The sequence below is a fragment of the Nelumbo nucifera genome, chromosome 5 (genome assembly GCF_055504915.1).
Source record: "Nelumbo nucifera cultivar China Antique chromosome 5, China Antique-T2T, whole genome shotgun sequence".
Taxonomy (NCBI): domain Eukaryota; kingdom Viridiplantae; phylum Streptophyta; class Magnoliopsida; order Proteales; family Nelumbonaceae; genus Nelumbo; species Nelumbo nucifera.
Window position 1 is genome coordinate 9,210,849 of NC_142653.1, and position 25,849 is coordinate 9,236,697.

Genomic DNA, 25,849 nt, shown 5'->3' on the forward strand with positions numbered 1-25,849 from the left:
CCTACCAAGCATGGTGATGTGGTGAATTCAGAATTTAAGGCAGCAATTTTTGGTGTTGAGAAAGCTAAAGAGTTGGGGATTAACAGGTTGATTATTGAAGGGGACTCAAAAGTCGTAAACTGGCTGAAAAAAAAGGAAGGAGCAATTTTGAGATTAAGAAATGAGTTTAGGTGCTTTAAGCAAGCTTCTAAAGATATGGAAATTCGGATAAGATGGATTATGAGGTCAGCTAATAGCATAGCTAATGGTCTAGCTAAGCAAGGAGTCCAAAGGCAATCTATGTTCTGAGCTATGTTGTAGCTAGTGGGATATCCCTTGGGTCCTTTTGGGGCTTGTTTGTAACTAATGAATTTCTTTGTTGGGTTAAGCTTGGGTCTGTATTCTGATTAGTGGGGTTAGGTGGACTTCATGTCTACCCACAACTTCTTGTTGTACACATTCTGATAATCTAATGAATCTTTTCGTGTTGCTGATCAAAAAAAGTTGTGGTTGTTTGTTGGTGGTCGTATTGTGAGTTGGAAAAGGGTCTTTGATGCCTCGAGTTGTGGTTGTTCGTTGGTGGTGGTTTTGTGAATTGGAAAAGAGGTTGTGATGCCTCAAGTTGTGGATGTTTATGAGTTGGTAATGGTTTGTGGTGTGGCGATAACTTTGTTGGTGAACATGTGAAGCTCCCTTGGTGTATCGGTGAACTGTTTCTTCAAAGGTCCCTTCAACATCTCAAGGTTCATGGTTGCTGATGCTTCAATAGTAAACCTATTTCCATGAAGGTTGCTTCGACATCCTTACTTTCCAACTCAAATTGGTTTTCCCACCTTGTGAGTTGTTTGTTGGTGGTCGTATTGTGAGTTGGAAAAGGGTCTTTGATGCCTCGAGTTGTGGTTGTTCGTTGGTGGTGGTTTTGTGAATTGGAAAAGAGGTTGTGATGCCTCAAGTTGTGGATGTTTATGAGTTGGTAATGGTTTGTGGTGTGGCGATAACTTTGTTGGTGAACGTGTGAAGCTCCCTTGGTGTATCGGTGAACTGTTTCTTCAAAGGTCCCTTCAACATCTCAAGGTTCATGGTTGCTGATGCTTCAATAGTAAACCTATTTCCATGAAGGTTGCTTCGACATCCTTACTTTCCAACTCAAATTGGTTTTCCCACCTTGAGTTTGAGGGGGTGTGTTGAGAGAAATATTGTATTTGGGTATATTTGTAATATTGATAAATTATGGGGACCTATATGTATTCATGAGAGAAAAGGGGTTTCTATGTAATTCTGATATATTTCTGTTTATTGGTATTTAAGCTAGTGGTTGGGGTTTGAGGAAGAGTGAGAGAGAGAGACTTGGAGAGTTGTATATCTTGTTCTCACAGTGGGTATTTTTCCTCTCCTAGGCTACCAAGCCGGACCATTTTAAACCTTGGTGTTTCTCCATTTCTTCTTGTTTCCTCCTTGATTTGCTATTCTATTTTATGTTGGTTGATATGGTATCAGAGCTATTTTATGTTGTTTAGCATTCAAGCAAAGCTCTTGTTTTCTGAATATAACACTTCTCGATTCAGCTCAGCCTCAGCCTAAATCTTATCTATTTGAGGTTGGGTACATGAATTCTCTGCTGCTTTTCTTCTTTACCAGAGCCATGTTTTGAAATGTTTTTCTGTTTTTCAAATTAATTATTTTGAAATGTAGAAGTTACAGTTTGATGCTTTACTTGAACTGAGGCTTTTCTTTTTGGCAGTTGAAGTAACAAGTTTTGTAAATAGAAAAGATGGTCAGAATATACAAAGGAAGAATGTTGAGAGGACCCTTTGATATGAAAAGATGAATGTATCTCTTAACTGGAGACCATACAAAATCAACTTGACCAAGCATCCTCCAAGACTATTAATCAATAACTGAAAGCATTACAAGCATCCCTTAGAGAGGCACGAGATGCTACCTCTCCCAAGAAAATTGCATTTTACATTTGTGCCCAATACAAACTATTTCTGTTCACCAATGTGGTGAACAAAAAAAAAAAACTTTAGCTGCTTGACTACTGGCACAAAAGGGGACAAAGAAGATATCTCTGGTTATTTGATCTATTCATGTGGTGCATGGGAGACTGTCCTGTGAGTTCTGAAAGAAAAGTAAGAGATGGGCTTGATTTTATGAAGAGCAACAAATAAAATGATATACTTGGCTTGCCTAGTAGGAGATGAGTAAATGACAACCATCTTCCTCTAATCTTCTATACGTCAAAAATAGAATTTTCATACAAATCTGCTGGCCTTCAAGTGATCTATTGTCGAAATACCTTTCAAGAAACAATCCGTAAAGGTTTCCCAGATATTTCCTTCCATTTGATTTCTGGTTATAGCTTTATAAAAAGACCTCACAGACTCACAGTAAGCATGTTATTTGAACATTCTTTGTGCCACCTAGCATTGGGGTTGGGCATTGAGCTTGGCAACTGTAGAGAAACTGAGCTGTGGGGCCACTCTGTCCGTAGGGTAGAATATACCTAGTCTATCTGTTATTCTGTTATTTCTAGTTCTGTTATTTACTTTTCAGTTTTTTATATTGTTAAGTGTTATGTAAACACCAAGGGCAAATATGTCCTTTCATGTAACTAGCATAACATATAAATATTAAATTGAAGTGGCGGCGGCAGATCATTTAGAATCTGTCATTCCTTTCAAACCTGTGTTCTACTGCTCTCTCACTAATCTTTCTCCTCTTTCTTCTTCACTTTCTCTTCTGTTCGAACCTGAAATTCCTTAGTGTCCAAGACTGATAGCAGTCTTGATCATCTTCATGGTATCAGAGCCAAGTTAGGGTTTCTTATGTGAATCTAATACCAGCCGACCACATGAGAATCTCCTAGGACTAGAAGCTGAAAAGGTGGAGTTTGCAGACTGATTCTTGGAGATCGCCAGAAATGCTAGCAGCTGTTGGAAGTTTTGTTATGGTTGCAGAGTATTGGTGGTCAGGAAGGATCAGAGAAGACTAGGGTTTGGGTAACCCTAGAAGGCAGCGAACAATTCTTTTCTTGCAAGTCATCTACTTTTCTAAGAAAAGATAGGTTGGACCTATCTGGAGAGGAAGGCTGAACCGTTCTAGGTTTTCATCTCTTCGATTCACTAGGGTTTTACAGCAAACCCTACTGTTCTGCTGTGAATAAAACCCTACTGTTTTACACTTCGATTCACTAGGGTTTTACAACAAACCCTACTGTTCTGCTGTGATTAAAACCCTACTGTTTTACACCGAACTGTCTCAGCCTTGTTTCTTTCTGCACTAGAGTTTGAAAGCGATCTTGCGGCAAGCCCTAGTGCTGGACTGAATCTTGTGATCTATCTAGAGCTGTCCTCAAGTTTATTGTTAGCATTGATCAGATTCTAGGGTTTCATATTAACCCTACTGCAAGTCTATCTATACAGTACTGATTAGATTGTGCAACTGAATTGATCACTTTAAGGACTGATTAAAACCCTAATTCTGCAAAGGCAAATCAGACCTTCTAAGCTGTTTTTCAGAGTTTTTTGGGGTTTTCGAACTCTCTTAAAGGGGTTAGAGCTCTACGGACAGCCACTGTTGTGTTTGTTAGTTGATTTCAGATCAGAGTTATCCCAGTTTTGTGCACATACACTGGGAATACAGATCAGGCCTATACTGTTTTTGATTGTGATTGGTAGTCCAAGTGTTGTTTTAAGACTTGACCGAGATGGAGTTTAAAAATCAGGCAGAAGGCAGCTTTGGAAGCATCAGTTATGGCAGTGTTTCTGAGATGGGTGGTCAGATTACAACCGTAAATTCAGGTACTCTAGCTTCAGCCTACCATGCCTCAGCTCCAGGTACTACTGAACCTTGTTGGGTAATAGATTCAGGTGCATCCGACCACATGACTAGCTTGCCTTCACTGTTTACCTCTTACCATTTGTCATCTGGTAGGGATAAAGTATCTATTGTTGATGGCTCCCTGGTTCCTATTTCTGGGAAGGGGGACATTAAGTTATCAGATACGATCTCCTTGTCTTCTGTCTTACATGTTTCTAAGCTTGATACTAACATCCTTTCAGTCAGTAGTATTACCAAACACATGAACTGCTCAGTAACTTTCTTCCCTAACCGGTGTGTTTTTTAGGACTTGGAGACGAAAAAGGTGATTGGGACTGGCCGTGAGACGAATGGGATCTATCTGCTCGGGGAGAGTTCTCATCGGGAAGAGTCAGTGGGTAAGAGGTCACTTGTTTCCTAGAGTGTGAGTTCGGTTATGCCAAAAGCATAACCGATTGGGTCATTTGTCTTTTCGGTCCTTAAAGAGTCTGTTTCCTACTTTGTTTGAGTCTGTTGAGTTGTCCCAGTTGCAATGTGAAAGCTGTGAGTTTGCTAAACATTGTAGAAACTCTTATTCATTGAGTAATAAAAGGAGTAATCGTCCTTTTGATCTTGTGCATACAGATGTTTGGGGGCCATATCACATTCCTTCTATGGGTGGGTACAGATATTTTTTGTTATTTGTTGATGACCATACCCGGTTTTCTTGGGTTTATCTTATGCGTTCACGAGATGAGGTTCCCGCCCTGACCCAAAACTTTCACCAAATGATCCTAACCTAGTTTGATGTCAAGATTAAAGTTCTTAGATCTGATAATGCAAAAGAATACTTTGCTAAGTCATTGGCATCTTACCTTCTTACTCATGAGGTTATCCATCAGAGCTCTTGCCCTCATACACCTCAGCAGAATGGGGTTGCAGAAAGGAAGAATAGGCACATCTTGGAGGTGGCTAGAAGTCTTATGTTTACCTCCAATGTCCCTATTCGCTTCTGGGGTGATGCTATCCTCACGGCGGTATATCTTATTAATCAGATTCCTTCCCGGGTTCTTGATCTGCTATCTCCTTTTTCCCTTCTATACCCACATGAGGAGTTGTTTTCTATTCCCCTTAAAACATTCGGTTGTACCTGCTTTGTTCAGCTTCTCGGACCCCATCACTCCAAGTTTGAACCCAAGGCCTCCAAATGCATTTTCCTTGGTTATGCACAAACTCAAAAGGGGTATTGTTGCTATGATCCTATCATAGGGAGGAAGTTCGTCTCCATGGATGTCACTTTCTTTGAGGAGACACCCTATTATCCTCGGGTTTCTCCTCAGGGGGAGAGCAGTGAGAGTGGGGTAGTTCCTTTACCTATTCCATTGGGTGATGGGAGCTGCAATGGTGAGGGTGGCCAGAGGGATAAGGAGTTGAGGGGGAGCTGCAATGGTGAGGGTGGTCAGAGGGATCAGGAGTTGAGGGTCTATCACAAGCGGTGCAGGCAGGTTGATCCCGACCATCAGCAGTCCAGGCCAGCTCCAATCTCATCTACGGCTCCAGGTCCAGACATTACAGTCCCAAGACCCACAGAGACTTCTTCTATTGTTGCCATTTCACCTCCTACAAATGACCTTGATCTTCCGATTGCAGTCCGTAAAGGGAAACGACATTGTACCACATCTACAACCCACTGTATTTCCCATTTTTTATCCTATGATCGCCTATCTCCTACCTACAGGTCCTACCTTAGTTCCATTTCCAATGTCCCTATTCCAAGAACAGTACAAGAGGCCCTATCAGTCCCGGAGTGGAGAGGTGCAATGCAAGTTGAAATGGATGCCCTGTTGAAAAATAATACCTGGGAGCTAGTTGACTTGCCCAAAGGAAAGAAACCAGTTGGATGCAGATGGGTATTTACTGTGAAGCACAATGCGGATGGATCCATTGAGAGGTACAAAGCTCGGCTAGTTGCAAAAGGGTTCACTCAGACTTATGGTATAGATTACTTGGAGACATTTGCCCCAGTAGCCAAGATGACCACCATTCGGGTTCTATTATCTCTTGCAGCAAGCCACACTTGGCCTTTGTACCAAATGGATGTTAAAAATGCCTTCCTGAATGGGGACTTGCAGGAAGAGGTATACATGCAGTTGCCTCCTGGATACTATGATACAGAGACAGGTAAGAAGGTCTGCCGGCTCAATAAGGCATTGTATGGTTTGAAGCAGTCACCTAGAGCTTGGTTCGACAGATTCAAACTAGCTCTTGGAAAGTTCGGTTATGTACAGGCCCAGTCAGATCATACACTGTTCATCAAAAGGGTGGAGTCTTCACTGACACTATTTGCAGTATATGTTGATGATATTGTGGTGACAGGAAATGACAGCCATGAGATTGAGTCCCTCAAACAGCTCCTTCATCAAGAGTTTGAGGTGAAAGATCTGGGTACACTACGGTATTTTTTGGGCATTGAGGTTGCTAGATCTAAATAGGGGATCTTTGTCTCTTAGAGGAAATATGTTTTAGATCTGTTGGCTGAAACTGGAAAGCTGGGTGTCAAACCTACAGATACACCCATTGAACAGAACCACATGATTAGTGCAGAGAGTGGGGAGCTGCTTGAAGACAAAGTTATGTTCCAGCGGTTGGTAGGAAAGCTCCTATATCTCTGCCTCACTCGGCCGGATATTACTTATGCTGTTAGTGTTGTCAGCCAGTACATGCATTCTCCTAGAACCACACATCTTCTTGCGGCAGAAAGAATTTTAGCCTACTTGAAGAGATGCCCGGGTAGGGGTATACTGTTCAAGAACAATAACCACATGAAGGTGGAGATCTATACAGATGCCGATTGGGCTGGGAATGTTGATGACAGACGGTCTACCTCAGGATATTGTGCCCTTGTGGGAGGAAACATCGTCTCCTGGAGAAGTAAGAAACAAAGTGTTGTCTCCCGGTCTAGTGCTGAAGCAGAATACAGGTCCATGGCCAACGGAGTGGCTGAAATCCTATGGCTAAGATCTCTACTTGAGGAGTTGGGTATTGAGTATGAGAAGCCTCTGATGCTGTATTGTGATAATCAAGCAGCCATTAATATAGCACATAGTCCAGTGCAACATGACAGAACCAAACACATTGAAGTTGACCGACATTTTGTACGAGAGAGGGTCTCATCTCAAGAAATATGCCTCCCTTACATCACATCCAGTATGCAATTAGCAGATATCCTCACTAAAGCTGTATCAAGAAAGAAACTAGAAGCGGATCTATCCAAGTTGGGAATGATAAATTACTCCCAACTTGAAGGGGAGTGTAGAGAAACTGATGTGGGGCCACTCTGTCCGTAGGGTAGAATATACCTAGTCTATCTGTTATTCTAGTTCTGTTATTTACTTTTCAGTTTTTTATATTGTTAAGTGTTATGATGTAAACACCAAGGGCAAATATGTCCTTTCATGTAACTAGCATAACATATAAATATTAAATTGAAGTGGCGCCGGCAGATCATTCAGAATCTGTCATTCCTTTCAAACTTGTGTTCTACTGCTCTCTCACTAATCTTTCTCCTCTTTCTTCTTCACTTTCTCTTCTGTTCGAACCTGAAATTCCTTAGTGTCCAAGACTGATAGCAGTCTTGATCATCTTCAGCAACCAACATATTTGAGGCTCTTATTTGGAGTGTCAGGAGATTGTGATATCCAAGAGTTGGAGTAACACAAGAAATGCATGGTCAACCCTTGAAAGTGGTCTATTGGTATTGATGGTGTGCTATATGAAACCAAAGTTAGTAGAGTTAGAACCAGCTGTGAACTGCTTTATATTGGACTGGTTCACTGACTATTCTTCCATCTAAGAGCTTGGTATTCCATGATATTTTATTGCATTGCCTTCAAATTATTCATGGATTGTGCTAGCATATTTGGTTGATTCTTTGACTTATTACATGAAATTTTGTATTCTTAATTTTGCTCTTGCTGCTAAGGTATTAGCTTTTACTTAGTTCAACTCAACTCGGCCTTAATCCCAAGTATTTGGGATTGGGATCAAAGAACTAGGTTAATGTTTAATAAGATTAAAGAGAGCTGGATCTTTCTAATCAATTTCATTATTTGTTCTGGGAAAAGAAAAGAGAGAGAAAGTCAATCGTAATTTTCTTCTTTACCAAGTTCTCTATGATTCTTCTAATGACAATTATATGTGCATTGATTTCTTGAGCATCTATTATCAACAGTTGGGATGAATGGGTAGGTGTGGATCGTTTAATGAAATTCACTGAAGAGAATGTTCGGAAGCAACAGACACTTGAAAAAAGACAGGGTGCGGATAAAAATCCAAAGTCAGGACGTTCAACTCAAATCAAGCCAAAAAACTCTACTGGTTAGTTCTCTTTTACTTAAATTGATATCATTGCTTTGTGAACTAATTTAATATAATTGCTTTGAGCTTTGGTAGTTGACTAACGACTCTCTTTCTTTTGCATACTTCCTTAATTCATATCTTAATTTCCAATCCATGTTGACTTGGTTGTTTTAGTCCTTGTATACTGCTTGGGGAGAGTTAATAGGGTTTATGTCTCTGTTCTTCCTTGTACACTCTAATTACATTAATGACTTAGTTCAGTTATTGATAAAAAAATACCATTTTGACTTGGTATTGTAATAGATTAATCATGCCTTTGTTCTTCAGAGGCTGATACAAAATTAAAAAAGAGAAGAATAACAAAATGGAAGGAAGATTATTTCTGGCCTAAAAATATGTTTGTTTTCTTGTTTTCTTATTTTCCCATCTCTTTTCATGTTTCCTTTTCTGTGCCTTTCTTGGGAAGTGGGGGGTTGTTATTCTCTGTAATCTAGGTATGCTTATGCTGTTATCCTTGGGTTACATAGCCCTTTCCTGTGCTTGCATGCAGTTTTGAAGAGAGTGCTCACCCAAGATTTGCATCTTAGGTAGAGGGCATTATATTCAATTATAGGTCTACAAGTAGGTCTGTCTTAATTTATGGCGAATGCTATCAAAGCCTGCAGAATGCAGATTTCCTGAGATGGCTTCTCTGAAGATAGTACAAGGCTCTTGGAATTCAATGAGATGTGCTAGAGCAAGTTAGGAGCTTTTTGGTGATTAGGTTATGGTTTTGTTCATTGGCATCTCATTTTTTTCTGCCTTTATATGCTAAATGTGCCAAGAAAACCAGTTCATTATTCTAAATTTGTCCATAGTTTCTCATAATCTGAATTTTGAAAAAAAACCCTAATATGTATTATTGAATTTGATACTCATTCAGAGAAATATTATTGTCTTATTGCTGTTTCTTTTTTTTTTTTGGATCAATAACAGAAAGCTTTGTTAATGAATAATATTTGTGAAACTTTAATTACAGAAAAGGGGAGGTAAACTATCTTATCACCCCAGCAACAAAAGGACAAGGAACAAAACTAAAAATTAGCCCAAAACAAAGATTCCTTAGCCACCCCTTGCTTAGCTAACCCATCAGCCATTGAGTTAGCACCTCTCTTCACCCAACTGTACTTCACCTCTATATCCTTACTCAGCCATTTAAATTTTTTATTTTCATTACCGTAGCTCCACAAACCACTGTTGTCTCCTTTCAGCCACCTAATCACCACCTGAGTCCCCCTCAATAACTAAGCATCTGATGCTTAATTCTCTTGCTCTTTGGATTCCTTCAAGAACTGCTAGAATCTTGGCACTAAGAGAGTCACCCTCTCCAATTGGCCCAGAAAACATGGCAATAATAAACCCCTCCTCATTCCTGAACACACCCCCAATCCCAGAAGGCCCTGGATTCCTTAAGCTACTTCCATCAAAATTCAGTTTTATGAATCCAGCGGGAGGGGGGGGGGTCCAAGAGGGTCTATAGGTCCTCTTACAAAGAGCAGCAGTAACTACCTCTTTCCACTTTCTCAACAAGTCAGCCATAGAAAATTCAGAGAATATCTCCATAGATTTCAGCCAGTGAGCTACCCTTAAGTGTATCAACTCAATTAGGTTTTCTGTGGTTCTTTCCTTGTCTGAAAATAGTCACGAGTTTCTCTCTTCCCATATTGACCTTATTGCTGTTTCTTTTTTTTTTGATAAATGAGAGTAGTTTTATTAATTCAAAAAATAGTAGTACATTCAGCCTAGGAAGAGGCACGAGGTGTTACCTCCCCCTAGGACTGAGTCATAAACACTAAACAAACACAAGCCTGAAACACAGTTACAAAGTGGCCCAAAACAAACCTTATTGCTGTTTCTTTGGAAAGTCATGGATGTAATCTGCCATGGAGAGAGTATTGCATCAAGCGGGAGAGTTTGGGAAGCTGGCCATCCAAGTTAAAATTAGTGAGGGTGATGCAGATACAAAAGAAAGGAAAGAATGCATGGAGAATTAAATCAGTTTTCCAATTTGTACACCAATTTCAGAATTTTTGGGCTGATGTGATATTGGTATTGCTTTAGTTATTTTTGAGCTGTCTAAATATATTTAAGGTGGAAATACTTTAGTGTGGAAATAGGTGCCCTGTTCTGCCATCTGGGTGATATGGGGAGTAAGGAACCCTCACATTTTTAATCAGAAGAGTAGTGCCAAGGAGGTATCAAGAAGGAAGATATTTGTCCTGTTGTATTCTTGGTTGGCAGTACATGAGTTAAAGAGTGTCGATTATAAAGATATGACTGGTCTTACGCTTTTGTTTTGCTGATTAGCATCTTTTCGTAAGTAAAAGTAAATAAGCAATGTATAGGGGTCCTGATGTTATTACTCTTTCTACAGCTTAATACAATTCCTTACTTCAGCATTTCATAAAAAAGCCATGGAACTAATCTTTCACGAAAAGAGAGCGATGGTGCTGCTACATTTACGAAAAGAGAAAAGCTGTTAATTTGCCGCAAGGGGCAGAGGTGTCTTGTAATTGGGTTAAAAGAGACGCAAATGCTGTTGCTGACACGATTGCTAAACAAGGGGTGGGAAGGAATGAGTTTTTTTGGGCTGTTCTGTAATCTTCCTTTTCGGGAGGGCTAAGAGTGTTTATCCCTACCCCTTCTTTGTACTAAATTTCTTCTTTTAATAAAATTGGTAATGTTATTGATCCAAAAAAAAAAACTAATCTTTCCTCTCCCAACCATCCAACCACTACTTTTGAGTTCCCTTCTACTATGAGCTTTGTAAAATTTTGATGCTTTGCTATCTTGAAACCAAGCATTGCCAATAACTCTGCTCTTGTTGAGTTTCCTTGACCTACTGGCCCTGAAAATAAGGCAAGAATCTCTCCTTTGTCATTTCTAAATGTTCCCCCTGTACCCAGCCAGCCAGGATTACACCCGCTACAGCCATCAAAATGTAGTTGTACTATGTCTATTTGCTGAGGTTTCCATTGTGACGGATGATGAGCATGCTGCTGCCAAATACTACCCTCTACTAATGTCTTCTAGTGAGAATGACCCAAAGAACTTCATTGTCTCAATCCATGGAGCCACTCTCACAGTGATGCTCTAAATTAACTTCTTGTTTCTATTTGTTATCTTCTGGAAGCCACTGCATCCTTTTCATTGTACCTATTTATGCCTTAATTATTAGAACCTTCCTTTTGAAATAGAAAGGAAAAAATTATCCTAAAAGAATTGCATATCTCTTTATTTTTTTCTGTCCTTTAGACAATTATGTACCTTTCATTATACACACACACACACTGGTGTCATGGATGTGGTAGCCAATCAGGTGGTATTCATCAAAATTCTTGGGGGAGGGGTTTGATTGGTCAAAGATCTTCCTGTATCATTCTCTGTGTGTATGCGTGTTATTTCACATGTAACTTGTTTTTAATGTTAATATTCTTTTCTTGAATTTTGCAGATGCAAAAGTGGACAAAGAAGATGTTAGGAATCATGGTATTATCAATGTTCTATCTCTGTTTTGGAATTTGTGTTTTAGGTTTTCCAAATAATTCTAAAGTGATTTCTTGCCTTTACAAAATTATCAAAGTACATTGCATAATCACTTTCTGTAAATTGTATATTGCCTACATTAATATTTACTTGTCTCTTCTGTGATCTTGATGCTGTCCTGAAACATCTTGACAGATGGAATGCTGTACTCTTTTTTGATAGTACTGTAGAAGAAGATCACAAAGAATGAGATATTATAATCTATTGCTGAAGAGATTTCACCCAAAATAAGAAAATTAGACTTCAATTCCAACCACCAGTACTAAAAGGAAAAGAAAAAACTACTAATCTGAAAATAAGATATACAAGGATTCCAAACCAAGAGTCTCTCAAGACATTCCCTTGAATTGAGGATGCACCAAAACCCACTCCACTATCATGGAACAGATACCAGCTACCGTTTTCCTTGAAGACATGATCATTTCATTGAAAGTTTATCTGTTCTTCTCTTTCCAAATCCCCCAATAGAATGGTACTCTGTAAGATCTTAGCTTTCTTGCACCAGTAATTGTAGGCCATTCAGAAAACATCCCATATGGAAAAGAAGGATTCCCCCCTGTATGCTTAATCAAAGTGGAAAAGGCCCGAATAAAATCTGCTACCTTAAAATGAATGAACAGATGAGGAATCTCATCTCTTGCACATAAAATGTAAGCTTCACATCTGAAATCCTCTTGGCTTCAAGCGATTAATAATCAAAATGCTATTCAAAGAAACTAGCCAAGCAAAGGCTTCTACTGTCAGCAGAACTAGATTACCCCAAACACCCTTTAAAGCAAAATGCTCCACCTGATTTTGAATGATTGCTTCGTAGGAGGATCATACAATGAGTAAACTGACCACTTAACCACTTCTTCCATCATTTTAAGTCACCTTGGGAGGGGTCAAGGTGACAAAATGAAAGCATAAGATACAATAGAAAGGAGGGAGGGGTAAAATCTCTTAACCCTCCCTGAGAATGATATTCAAGTTACAACAAAAAACCATCTGTTTCTTCTATGTTGGCACTCTTTTCAAAAATCCGTCTGTTTCTTTCTCTCCATTTACCCTAACAAAAAACAAATGAAATGATACTACAAACTATCTTGGCTTTGTCATTCCTTCCAACATAGGTCATATCGACAAATCTTCTTTGGTTCTGTTGGACTAAACTTTCCAACATTAAATTAGGAATGGCAACGGGGCGGGGTAGGGGTGGGGAGCCTCTCTCCATCCGCATTCCCCATGATTTTTTATAATGTCAACCATTTTGTTTTTGTTTTTTATTTTACTAGTATGTGTGTGCTTTGCACATGAGAAATTTTGTGATGATGATGATGGTATATGATATGTTTCAAATTTTTTTACAATTTTTAATATTTCTATGACTATAAAAATTATTCTTATTTGACACACTTATTTTTTTTTTATCAATAACAGTGAAGTTTTATTATTGATATATAAAGTTAGAATTACAAAGGGAGGGAACTAAAAATTCTTAACTCCCACCAACCCAAGAAACATCCTGACCATGCAATGATTACAAAACAACCCAAAATAAGGTGTCTCTGTTTACCCCTTGCCTAGCTAGACCATCAGCCAATGCATTTGCACTTCTCTTTATCCATGTACACTGAATTTCGATGTCCTTGGTTAGCCACTTAAACTTCCTCTTTTCATTGCTGTATTTCCAAATCATAGAACTGTCCTCTTTTAGCCAATTCACCACAGTTTCAGAATCACCTTCTATAAGCACCTTTTTGATATTCATTTCTTTGACCCTTTGTATCCCTTCAATAGCTCCTAAAATCTCAGCCCTCAATGAGTCTTCCACCCCAATCAGCCCATAGTACATGGCTAACAAGTTCCCTGTTTCATCCCTTATCACTCCCCCTATTCCGGAAGGCCCTGGGTTGCCTATGCTTCTGTCATCAAAATTCTGTTTGGTAAACCCATGAGGTGGAGGAGTCCAGCAAGCATTTAAAATTTTTCTACTTAAGCCTGATTCTGCAATCTCCTTCCAGTTCCTTAACAACTCATCAACTGAGAACACTTTGAACAATTCCAATGTTCTCAACTAATGTACCATCCTAATGTGGATGATCTCCATGATTTCTTCCACACTTCTCTCTTTATTTGAGAAAATCCTTGAATTCCTCTCCTCCCACACTGTCCAACAAACTGCAGCTCTACCACACCTCCATATGGTCTTAGCCCTTTTAGTTGGCCAATTAGGCATGGAGGAAAATAAGCTTGGTACATTCAAAGGGGGGATCCATCTGCATCCAAACAGAGAAGTAATTACCATTTACTAATATCTTGTCAGTTTGTTAAAGCTATTTGTCACACTTATTATGATTCACTAATATAGAGATATGCTTAAATGTTTTCTACATAATTTATATATTTTTTGTATATTTTTGTGTTTTATCTTTTTAAAAAAATATTATTTAATTATAACTTCATAAGTTGACACTTTTGATCACCTCTAGTGTTGAATTGATCTACCACCAAATAGGAAACTAATTTTATTTTTGTGTTAGTTTTCAATTTTGTATTTTATTTATATCATCAATCAAAAGTTAAAAACAATTCTTGTTTATTGTGTATAATTTTTAATATGATTAAAATAAAATATTAGAGATGTGTCTAAATGATTTCTATAGAGTTTTTATCTTTGTCATACTTTTTGTATTTTTATAATTTTTTAATCTTTATTATTTAATTATGAAATCAATGGGAGACACACATGACCTAAAAGGTTGAACTGTTGACCCACTATTAATAAAATAATTTCATTTTTGGGTTGGTTTTTAATTTTACATTTTATTTCCAACATCACTAAAGTAACTATTATTTATTAAACATATTTTTATTTAATATGGTCAATATGAAATATTAGATACACACCTAAATGTTATTTACAAAATTTTTCTTTGAATTGCTTACTCACCACCATGATGGAAAAACAGTTCCAGTTTTGGGTAAATTTTAAAAAGCATGTATTTTATATCATTAAAATTTAAAAATATTGAATGTATAGATTTAATCGATAGAACTTATTTGTTTTTATTTTGTGAAAATAATATCTTAAATACAAGATTCAATAAAAAAACAAGAGTTAATACTCTAAGATAAGATTTAATGAAATGGAATTGAATGAGGAGAAATGTAGTAATTCAAATTACATTTTGTGCCTTCACAATTAAAAAGGGACCATATTCAAAAATAAGAGTATTCTAGTCAAGAATTGGATTCAATGAATGTTAGTGAAAGTTAATACTTTAAATATGAGAGACTTAATGAAAGGGATTTGAATGAGGAGAAAAGTGGCTTTTCAAATTACATTCCTGTCCTTAAAATTAGACAATGACCAAATTAAAAAATTGGGGTAATTTAGTCAAACGAAAGTTCTATACCATTATTCACACTTTTAGTAATAGTATAAATATAAATAAGCATTAAATGAAAAATGTAAAATGACATTTTCGCTATATCTTGTTTTTCAATTATTGAAGAAAAGTAGTTTGGGTCCTTTTATCAATTAATTACTGAGTGAAGATATAAAATAACAATTTTGCCTTTATTTGTTTTCCAATTTAAACTTTAGAGAGGAGGCTTTTGTTGTCTAATGAAAATTCCAGAAGCCATGAACACCTATTCACACTTTTATAGATAGTATAGATTTAATAAAATAAAACTAAAATAATTAAAATTTGCAATCTTATTAGAAAAGATTTAAACATGTTTTTAAAAATATTAATATATAGATGTATGTGTACACATATACATATATAAACATATGCATACATATGTACATATATATATTAGTGGGGATCCCACGGGGTGGGGTGTGCTCTCCCTGTCCCCGCCAACCGGGATTAAAATTTCCCCATCCCCGTCCCTGTAGGGGGGAAATCATCCCCATCCCTGCTCCATTCGGGGCAGATCCCCATGGGGATCGGGGAAATGGGGAAAATTGCCATTCCTACATAGTAAAGAAGGAACCCCTTAAGAAGTCTGTCCAGCAACAATGTATAAATGACTTACATTCTCCTGTTTCATGCACAAAATAATATGCTTGGCATCTAAAAACATCTTGATTCAGGTGATCAATTGTTAAGATACCATCCAAAGGAAGGAACCATGCAAAGGTTTCAACTTAAGGAGGAATTGGGTCAACCTAAACTCCACAAACGCTTGATCTGCCAACTTGATTTCTGGTAACAGCTTCATAGGACTTGCAGAAAATTTTCCATCTGTACATACTATGTCTGGTGCATCAGCATCCATCTTCATATTCTCCAATCTTGAAAGCAGTAAGATGCATTCCTCTACCTCTCTGTCCAATAATGGCTGACTAAATTTTGGGAACCAGACAACCTGCTCACCCCTCTTATCAAAACATTGACTAACTGTAATGATTTTAAAATTCAGCCTATATATTCTTGGAGACACATCACACAATTTTTTGTTTCCACACCACACATCTTCCCAAAATCTTCTTCTTGTCCCTTCTCCTACAACAATTTAATATATTTAGCAAGTTTCTTCATAATTCCTTTCCACACCCCCCCCATAAGATGCTGGCACCTGTCTAGAGTCACAATGAAATCTTGCAACTCCATACCACCACTCCTCTCCACGTTTCTTCCCTCTTTTTTTGGTAAACCTCCGTAACCATTTTCCAATGATGCCTTGTTCATCAATTTCCTCATTTTGTTAAAATTCAGTCCTTTGAACCTTTTTTCCCCTACAAACTTGCTCCCCTTAACTAAATGCCACTCTTTCCTTTATCCCCACCTTCCCAAAGGAAATCCTTTTTTCTCCATTTGATTGCAAGTTGTCAGCCCTTTAAGAGTAGAAAGATAATTTACAAGTGATGCTGCATGTTGTTCATTTCGTTCTTCCTTTAAAAGATATTTTCTGAAAGATAATTAAAATTATTAAACCTTTTTTTTTGTTAGGATTAAGAATTTATGACCCTAAGATGGATTTGTTTGGGTTTGCATCAAGGGGCTTGTTACAAAGGCAGCTCCTAGAATTTGGAAGAAACATGTTTAACATCATACTATCTATTTGAAATATAATTCAATTAAAAAAGAAATAAAGAAATTGAAAGTTCGACATACTTGAATATGTTTTAATGTTATGGTTTTGTATTTTAATTTGAGCTAATAAGCTTGTTAATATATTTAGTTTAAAATTAAAGTTTGCATTTTTGATATTTTCTTAATTTATTTTGTTTTTTACATTTATTTATTTTTTAGTTTGCACCTTGCTTCAAAAAGGTGTGCACCTCACTCATACTTCAGGTGCAAACCATTTGTTGATCTATTATTAACCCATCTGAAAGTGGCATCAACCTCTGTTGCTAAATTACTTAAAATTTGCATGGAATCCCCTTCAACCTCTATGCACCTAAATTTCTACTTGGCTAGTCATAGACCTTCCAACAATGTTTGAGTCTCCATAACCTAGTAAACCCGAAAATAGGGCCAGAATTGATCTATTTCCATCCCTATGAACTCTTCCAATGCCTGAGAGAGTACATCAAAATTTATTTTTATCCTTTATTGTTTGGGAAGCCTTTTGTTCTTGGATTGTAGTCTTCAAAGTAGAGATTCTGCAACAAGGGGCTACTCGGGTTTCCTTATATTGGGCTTCTCTGTAATTTTCTTTATCCTTTGTTATGTTCTTTAACTAAAGGGTTAATGGCTTCTTCCATCTCCCCTCCTTAAAGGGGAGGTAGCATCTCATGCCCCTCCCTAAATTGTACTATCTTTGGCTTTGATTTAATAAATCTGACAATTCACTGATAAAAAAAAAAATCTCCATTTTCTTGATCCAATGAATTTACCTCCAAAGTGATGCTTTCAATTATGGATTTCAAGGTTTTGCATTGCTCCTTGAACAGCCTGTTATTCCTCTTCTCCCATATTTTCCATAAATTTTCAGGTTTAGTGGCTGTCTATATTGCTTTGCCTCTTGTTTTTGCTCAAGTCATAACTCCTGGACTGAATAAGCAAGCAACATCCTGAGGTGGAACCCATCTGCAACCAAAGAGTAGAAAAGTATTCCCAAACTTGTGACATAATAAGCAAGAAATTAGTAAATGGGGTGAAGTCTCACCACTAGCTTTGATCCATAACTTGTGACAAACTGTTTTGGAGCATTGCACAAATATATATTTTCCCTAGAACCACTTCCCAATAATAAGCCTTAAAACCTTAGGTGGCTATTGCTCCATACCTTTTTCACAAGAACTGAACTGATGAATGGGAAAAGTATAATACAACACTAAGAAACAGAAACACAAGAAAATAACTTGGAAAAGGAAGTTGACTAAATCTGACTATGCAAACCCAAATGGTCCAAAGAAACTCCAATAAGGATAGCAACTCCAACAGGAAGCGAGCTTCCCCTCCCTAAGGCCTTTCCTAAACATAAAGCTGTAGCATGATCCTTAATCAAGATATCATCCAAATCACAGACCTTAATCATACATGTCTCCTAGACATCAAGGTACCCTTAGCAAGTTGCCTAGCCTGCATAGGCATAAAAAGTCACAAGGAAGAACTTCAATATGATATTATCATATAATATATATTTCTTATGTTTGGTTTTAGGGTTTTATTATTTTTCTGGCCAATTACAATGAATACATTTCACTGTAACTGATCAAAAAGGGCGAAAGCATAAAAGATCCAAGTTTTAAGGAAAGGATAAAAGCAGTTTATTCTTTTATCTTTCTCCTTTTTTCCTGCAATTACTATCTCATTCTCTCACATAAAATGGAATAGTGGCACCCTTGGTAAAAGAGTTTTTTACTTCACAGAATGGAATGGCGAAACAGGATTCATGTAGCCAGCTCCATATAGTTGGGTCATGGCTTATATGATGATGACGGCACATAACTAAAACATACTTCACTCTCCCAGATATGATCATGCAAGTGCTTACGAAGAACTCAATTCTCCTTTCTCTTTTGTCCGTGTTCATGGAAATTCTTTCTCCATTCTCCCAGAAAATATGGTGACAGGTGATATGAATAGGGTCAATCCTCTCGAAGCAACCACCGGTTTGGGAAGGAGCAGAAATGACATAGCAATATGCAGTATTTTGTGATATGAATAGGGTCAATCCTTTACACAAATATGTCATGAAGTTGCATTTTTTTTTCAGAAGAGGACTATGCAACATGGGGGGTAGCCCTCCCCCAGGAATTGCTTAAGCAAATGGATGAGAACAATGAGCTTGTCTTTGGAGATCCCCAGAATTAGCAACATGACCCTTGTTACCCAACTAATCCACCAGAATGCAATAGCATTCTTCAATTAAGTTTTGTTTATGCTCCAGGGTGGAGAAACGATCCCTTTCAAACTATCAATAATTAATTTTGAATCACCCTCAACAACAATATGTTTTTCTTGGAAAAAAGTAGCCAAAGAATGGGCTTCAACAGCTGTCCACGCTTGAGCAACATTTATCGAACATGATCCAAGTGCCTTACTTCTAGGTTCAACATGGCCCTCCTCGTCTCTAGCTAAACAGCCAATACCACAAGTTCCATCCTCCTTACATCATGAAGTTGTATGTAATGCATATTATTATAACCTTAACCATGGAGATTTTCATGGGAATCTCCAAGATATCCAGTTCTTTTTATCACTAGAGGTGTGAGCAGATTTGAGTTAGATACACATAAATACTTGAGGATTTAGTGTGATTAGAAGTACTTGTAACATTGTCCTTGTCTTACTCATTGGGCTTTGGGTTTTATTGCTCAATTGGAAAATAGAAAAGAACATATTATTTTGAAGCAACCACTTAATTAACACATTGAATGTTAATGCAGTGTCTAGAGGCAAAAAGCGCAAGAGTGACTCTGGTGTTGAGGTGTGCTTCTATTATGATTTATCTAAAGTGCTTTGATTTTCAGATTTTCTTATTTCTAGTCTGATTCTCTTTGCCTCTCTTATATGCTTATGCATTCACAATAAATGTGCATTATTTGCGGTATTGCAATCATTTTGCTGATTAAGCATAACTATTTTTAATACATTTGTTATATGATTTCTGAACTAAAAAGTTTTACTTACAAGGTCATTCTCTAGCTTATGCAGTGTCACTTGTAATTTAGTTTCTTTTAGAAATGATTTATGGTGGCATTGTCCAGAGAGAAACCTGTAAAGCACCAGTGGCTATTGCATCTTCTGTTAAAATTAAGTTTGTGAATTGAAGGAAATACTTTACATGTCACCTATCATGGTCATTAGTTGAACTAGCAACTCAGTTCCCCAGGCTTGCCATAAATAAGACGAGCTCGGGGTAGACCAGAAAGGACATGAGTAGAAGTAGTAAGAAATGGTTTAAGCACTAATAATTTAACAATGGACATGGCTTTAAATCGAATGGATTTGCAAAACAGGATTCATGTAGCCGACCATAGCAGACCCCATATGGTGATGATGATGAAGGTCAAGGGTCCATTACTTGGTTTAATGTAAAATCTTGTGCTGGCATGTGTGAGAGTGCAGGTTTGAATCTGAGAGTGGCCGCTTTGTGCAAAAAAATGTCAAAGGTTAGGACTGTATCCAGTTTACCCCTCCCAAGACCCCAGATAACTGGGACCAAGTTAATGTCCTTTCTAAGGTGATCTTTGAACCACAATAAAGAAAAATACTTCTTCATTGGTACATTCATACAGAAGCAAGTAATGAAATTGTTATTGATAAAAAAAATTCATACAGAAGCAAGCACATCCGGCTTCTCTCCTAACAAGTTATACACTGTTGATGGTTAGATATTTATGAAGTATGTAATGCATACACTGAGAAAACAGTTATCATCTCAATGATTAAATAAATACCAACAAGTGAGCCTCCACTAGTAAGGTTTCTTGTGAAAAGCTATTGTGTTGTATTTTAGAGTTGGAACATTTGAACTTGATAATAGCATTTGAGTTTCCTTCTATTGGCTATGATATTTCATTTGATGAGTGTTAAATCTCCTCTTTTATCAGTTTATTGTTACTATTCTTGATTTCATTTGGTAATTTAATAGTCTTATTATTGTTAGGAGAAGGATACTGAATCTGTTGAGAAGCTTGTGAAGGTCCAAATTCCATCAACCCTAAAGAAGCAACTTGTGGATGATTGGGAATTTGTTACTCAGCTGGGTAAGGTAGTTATTTTCCACCACTATAATCACTTCTCAGTTTTACTATGAGTGATTCCTCAAAAATACTTTTTATTAGTTTGGAGTCACCTTAGAGCACTGGATTAGATTCTTCAAAATACTTTTAAGCATGCATCTTAAAAGTGTTAATACCATAACATACATCTAGAAGTATCCATGCAGTATCTGGTATTGTATCTGATAAGTATCCTTTCTAACAAGCTAAGCAAGGTATGTGCAAGTATCCCAGTATCATAGTCTAGAATAAGGAATAATGTAGTTTACCTGAATTGAGTTGTGAATTTAGTGATCAATCAAGACTTTGAAACAACTTGAACATCACCTATTGACCTTTCTGTTATGATTAGCTCTTCCAGAAAGAACCCAAAGATCCCTCTTTGGAACTCCTGGCCATGGTCAAGTGTTTTAAAAGGTGCACCTTGGGTGTGCTTTGGTTCACAGCATGCTGCAAGACTCATTTTGTGTGGGGTTTGCCTTACCTGAGCCCAAATGTGCATCACCTGGCTTGTTGCCATATTTTGATGATTTGACCTTGAAGTTAATGTTGGATACATAATTTACTATATTGTAGGCTGTACCTATGGTGCTTAGAGTTTAAACAATAAAGTATTTATAATGTGCAAACCCACAACTTTTGCGTCAATACTCTAACCAATTAAGCAAATAAGCTTTTTGAAGTACTTCATTTCTTTTAGATTTCTTTTTTCCTGTTAAGCAAATCGGCTGTACCTATGGTATATGCGTGCCCATTTTGTTAAGTATCTTGCTATATTCCCCGTAAAAACCTCCTTAGTGCATTTCTTGTTTTCATAGATCCTGTAATTTCTCTACTGCCATAGATTCCAACACAAGGCCAAGGACAAAAGTCTCCATAAGATGTTTCCCCTCCTGAAACCATGAGCTGTCCAAGAAGATATCAGACTTTTGAGTCCTGAGGGAAAAGCCCGAGTATGAAACAAGCCAGAAAGTGAATCCAGACGCAGTAGGAGAAATTGCAGTGAATAAACATCTGGTCAATGGTTCACCACATGCATGGCATGCGTTTTCCAATATCATCCCTCTGTGAAGTAACTGTTCCACAATGAGAGTCTTCTCCAAAATAGTGGTCCACATAAGGAAAACCACCTTGGGTGGGGCATGGACTTTCCAAATCCATTTCCATGGGATGGCCTCCTCCCTGATATTGGTAAAGGCATGAGCAATAAGGAAAGACTATCTGCTTCCCAATTGTCTATGTTCCTCCTCAATCTCATGAAAATGGATGATGCTGATTGACGTAGAGTGATCCCCCCAACCCCCGTTCAGCTAATATGTTTTCTTCCATCTGGCTAGCTTGTGTTTAAACCTCTAAAAAATGGGTCCCATATCTCCTTGGACTGATAGGATGCCCCCGATTGAATTCCAAGGAACTTAGATGGGCAGAGAGCCAACCCTACAACCCAATGTTGCAGCCAATTCATCAATATGTGGAACCTCACCCAGTGGAATTGCTTCCTCTCCTGTTCAACTGCACTTGGAAACTATGGACTGTTTAAGGATTCACAATGTAAGCATGCGTATGGACATTGGTGGAGTAAAATAGTGAAACAGTATTTATTTAAACAACCCCATACCATTGGGGAACTTTGCTTAGTTTAGATGATAACGTAGAGCCAGAGCACTCAAGTATGAAGGGGTATCTGAAAAATCTAAAAACTGCAAGAAAGGGAAGCAGTCACTCTGATTTCACTAATCAATTGTTTTTCAATTCTATTTTTATGATTTCTAGATGTTCTTGCATTTCTAGTTGGTATATTGCTGCTAGAGGATCTTTGAATTAGTTATTAAGGGTTATTAATCACAAAACAAGGTTATTTTGGTGATTTTTGGACTGGGTTATATTGTACTTTCTTTTTAAGCTATAGGGTACTTTTATTTGAAGCTTTTATTTGCCCTACTTTATAAGGCATCTGCCTGGCACTTTTTTTTTTTTGATGAATAATGAGAAAATTTTATTAATTCAGAACTTAATATAGAACTTTAAACTCATACAACAGCCTTTGGAGAGGTGTGAGCTGTAGCCTCTCCCAACAGATTACAAGGAAACTAGAAAGAAGAAACAAGCGTTACAGCTGAGCCCAAAACAAATCCTCCCTATTTTCCCTTTACTTGGTCTGCCTGGCACATAATTAGATTAGACCTGAAGTTTTTTTTTCTGACCCAGAAAACCTGCAACAGCTTGCCGGCTCGATTTCCATCTTTTCTATTTCAATTTTCCGCTTAATTTTCGTGATTTCTACTGTAAAAATAACTAGAACAGATCTGTTATGTCTGTTTTATGCTTGAGATGATTATAGGTATAGTGATAATACAAAATATTACCTTACCTTTTTCTCAAAGTTTAACAAGTTCTTTCATTGTATCCCATGCCTACTTTTCTTTTTGTGTTCATTCATGCTATGTATCAGTGGTCATGTCCCTCTTGTCTTTTGTTACTGATGAGTTGTCGTATTGTCTCTGCAGCTTGTTAAGCTTCCACGTTCCCCAAGTGTTGATGATATATTGAAAAAGTACCTTGATTACAAGTCAAAGAAGGACGGCATGTAAGTTCACATGGTGAAGGTTGTGTTATAATTGCATGTAGTCTGCTTTACTATATCTTGGCTCTTTTCCTGGTTGGCCAAACTAACTTGATTTTATGCCACTTAACCTTTTATTAAGATAAATGATTCTATTGTGTTCTACAGTTTTTTTTTAGGTTATTATTTGGCCTCTTTTTTGGGTGATGGAGGTGCTTAGAACTTAGCACACTATTTTTTTATTATTATTAATGATCAGAAATATTACACTTGTTACATACAATCATTACAATCAACCCTTGGGTAGGGTGGTGATTACTACCCTACAACTTCAAGAACATGCATGTCATAAGTAAGCCCACTAAATTGATTTCTGGTAACCCCTTGCTTAGCTAGAGTATTATACGAGTCCATTTGCAGATCTCAGCACACATTGTATCTTTATAATCATGCTCCTTTCCAACCATTTGATCTGTCTTAGTTCATTCCTATAGCCCCACACTGCTTTCTTGTAGAATCCTCAAAGCCCTGGGAACATAGCAATGATGTGTACATGCTTGTCCCTAAAAACACCTCCCACACCTGATGGACCCAGATTTCCTTCACTGCTTCCGTCAGAGTTTATTTTAATAAATGCCTCCTCAGGTGGTGTCCATTGTTTATGGACTTTCATAAATCATCATATGAATAGGAAGAGAATAGCTCCATGGACTTGATCCTATGCAACACCCTAGCCATGATGCATTCAAATATTGCCTCCTGACTTTTTTCCTCCTTGAAGATTTTTGCATTTCTTTCTTCCCATATTGTCTGCACAATTTCTGCCCTTGTGCATCTCCATAATACCCTCCTTTTTCTTAGCCATGTATATAAGTTTCTGAACATAGCAGATTTGAGGACTATCATACAGTTTAGGGCGGTACAGTGGCTGAAATCTCTGGAAATATTCACAGATTACACTGTGGATGACATGTTGAGGAAGTGGGGTGAAATTGCAAGTTGCACGCAGACCAAGTCAGTACTGAGTGTGGCTTGGACCCCCCCCCCCCCCCACCTAGTGGATTCTTGAAATTAAACTTTGATGGATGCAGTAGGGGAAACCCGGGACAATCAGGGATCGGGGGTGTTTTTAGAGATGAAAATGGGGCCATCTCTGCTATGTTCTCAGGCCCAATTGGAGTGGGTGACTCCCTTAGAGCTGAGATATGTGCAGTTATGGAAGGAGCCCGGAAAGCTAAGGAATTGAACATCAAGAAACTTATAATTGAAGGGGATTCAGAGGTGGTGATAGGGTGGCTGACCAAAGAACAAAATGATCTTTGGAAGTATAACAATGAGAAGAGGAAATTCAAATGGCTGGTGCGGAAGATGGAAGTTAAGACATGTTGGATTAAGAGATCAGCTAATTCCCTAGCTGACGGTTTAGCAAAACAAGGGGTAGAAAGGGATTCCTTGTTTTGGGCTAAGTTGTAATGTTAGTGTCCTTGTATCTTTGTATTTTCTTCTTTCCTTTCTTGAAGTTCTTTGTGACTCTTGGAAGATAAGTGTGTTTGTCTTCCACTTGTAAATTTTCTACTGATGAATTAATGAAAGTGTTATTGATCAAAAAAAAAAAAAAAAAGACTTTCTAAATAGAGCTTAGCAGACTGTTGTGAAGTGGAGGGGAGCTAGGATTGATTAAAGGGTTTAAGTTGGAGGGTAACAGCAAACTGTTTCACATTTTTATGATGCAGATGACCTTTTAATCACTCTATAATCTTTAGTCAGTTAGACATTGTATTTAGGAACAGCTTTTAAGAGTTCCGTAGATGCTTTAGGATTGAAAATTAATTTGGGGACGTGTGGTGTTGCATGTTAGTGTTTAGAGTACAATGAACTGGAGGATGATGTGTGGTAACACTAGGAATGTGTTTTTGGGAAGCTTTGTTAATATTTTTGGTCCAACTGCTTTTTTAGGAAAAATACCTATTCAGGAACATCGGTAATTTGATTTGAAACTTCATTTTCAATGCACTACTGGTTTTGAATTGTTTAATTGTAGGCCCTCCAACAAGGGGTACATAGGGAACATATGTTTTGGTCCCAATTGTAATTTGGGTTGCTCCTGGTTTTATTAATAAATCCTTTCTTTACTGATGAAAAAAAAAAAAATTGTAGGCCCTCCAATATAATCACTGCTGCCATCATGTCTTTATGTGCAGCATACCTTGTTGTATCAATCTAATCTCTGCGTACTAGATGCAGATGCATTGGACACAGACCATACCCAATTGCATAGCCAAAGATGCAACGGTGCAACAAGTTTTGGCACAATTGAAGCTGCAAATTCAGGAGTATGGCTAACATAAAATGTCTTATCTTTAAGAAAAGGTCAACAATACCACAAA

General features: G+C 37.6%; 1 protein-coding gene across 1 annotated transcript in view; it reads left to right on the plus strand.

The window, feature by feature from the left end:
• LOC104607296 (MRG family protein) overlaps positions 1 to 25,849 on the plus strand; it is a 49,317-nt gene that overhangs the window by 18,849 nt on the left and 4,619 nt on the right. The window contains exons 4-8 of the mRNA XM_010272923.3: positions 8,012 to 8,157; positions 11,632 to 11,667; positions 19,562 to 19,602; positions 20,785 to 20,889; positions 23,407 to 23,486. Of these exons, the coding sequence (XP_010271225.1) occupies positions 8,012 to 8,157; positions 11,632 to 11,667; positions 19,562 to 19,602; positions 20,785 to 20,889; positions 23,407 to 23,486 (408 nt within the window). The remainder of the gene's footprint in view (positions 1 to 8,011; positions 8,158 to 11,631; positions 11,668 to 19,561; positions 19,603 to 20,784; positions 20,890 to 23,406; positions 23,487 to 25,849) is intronic.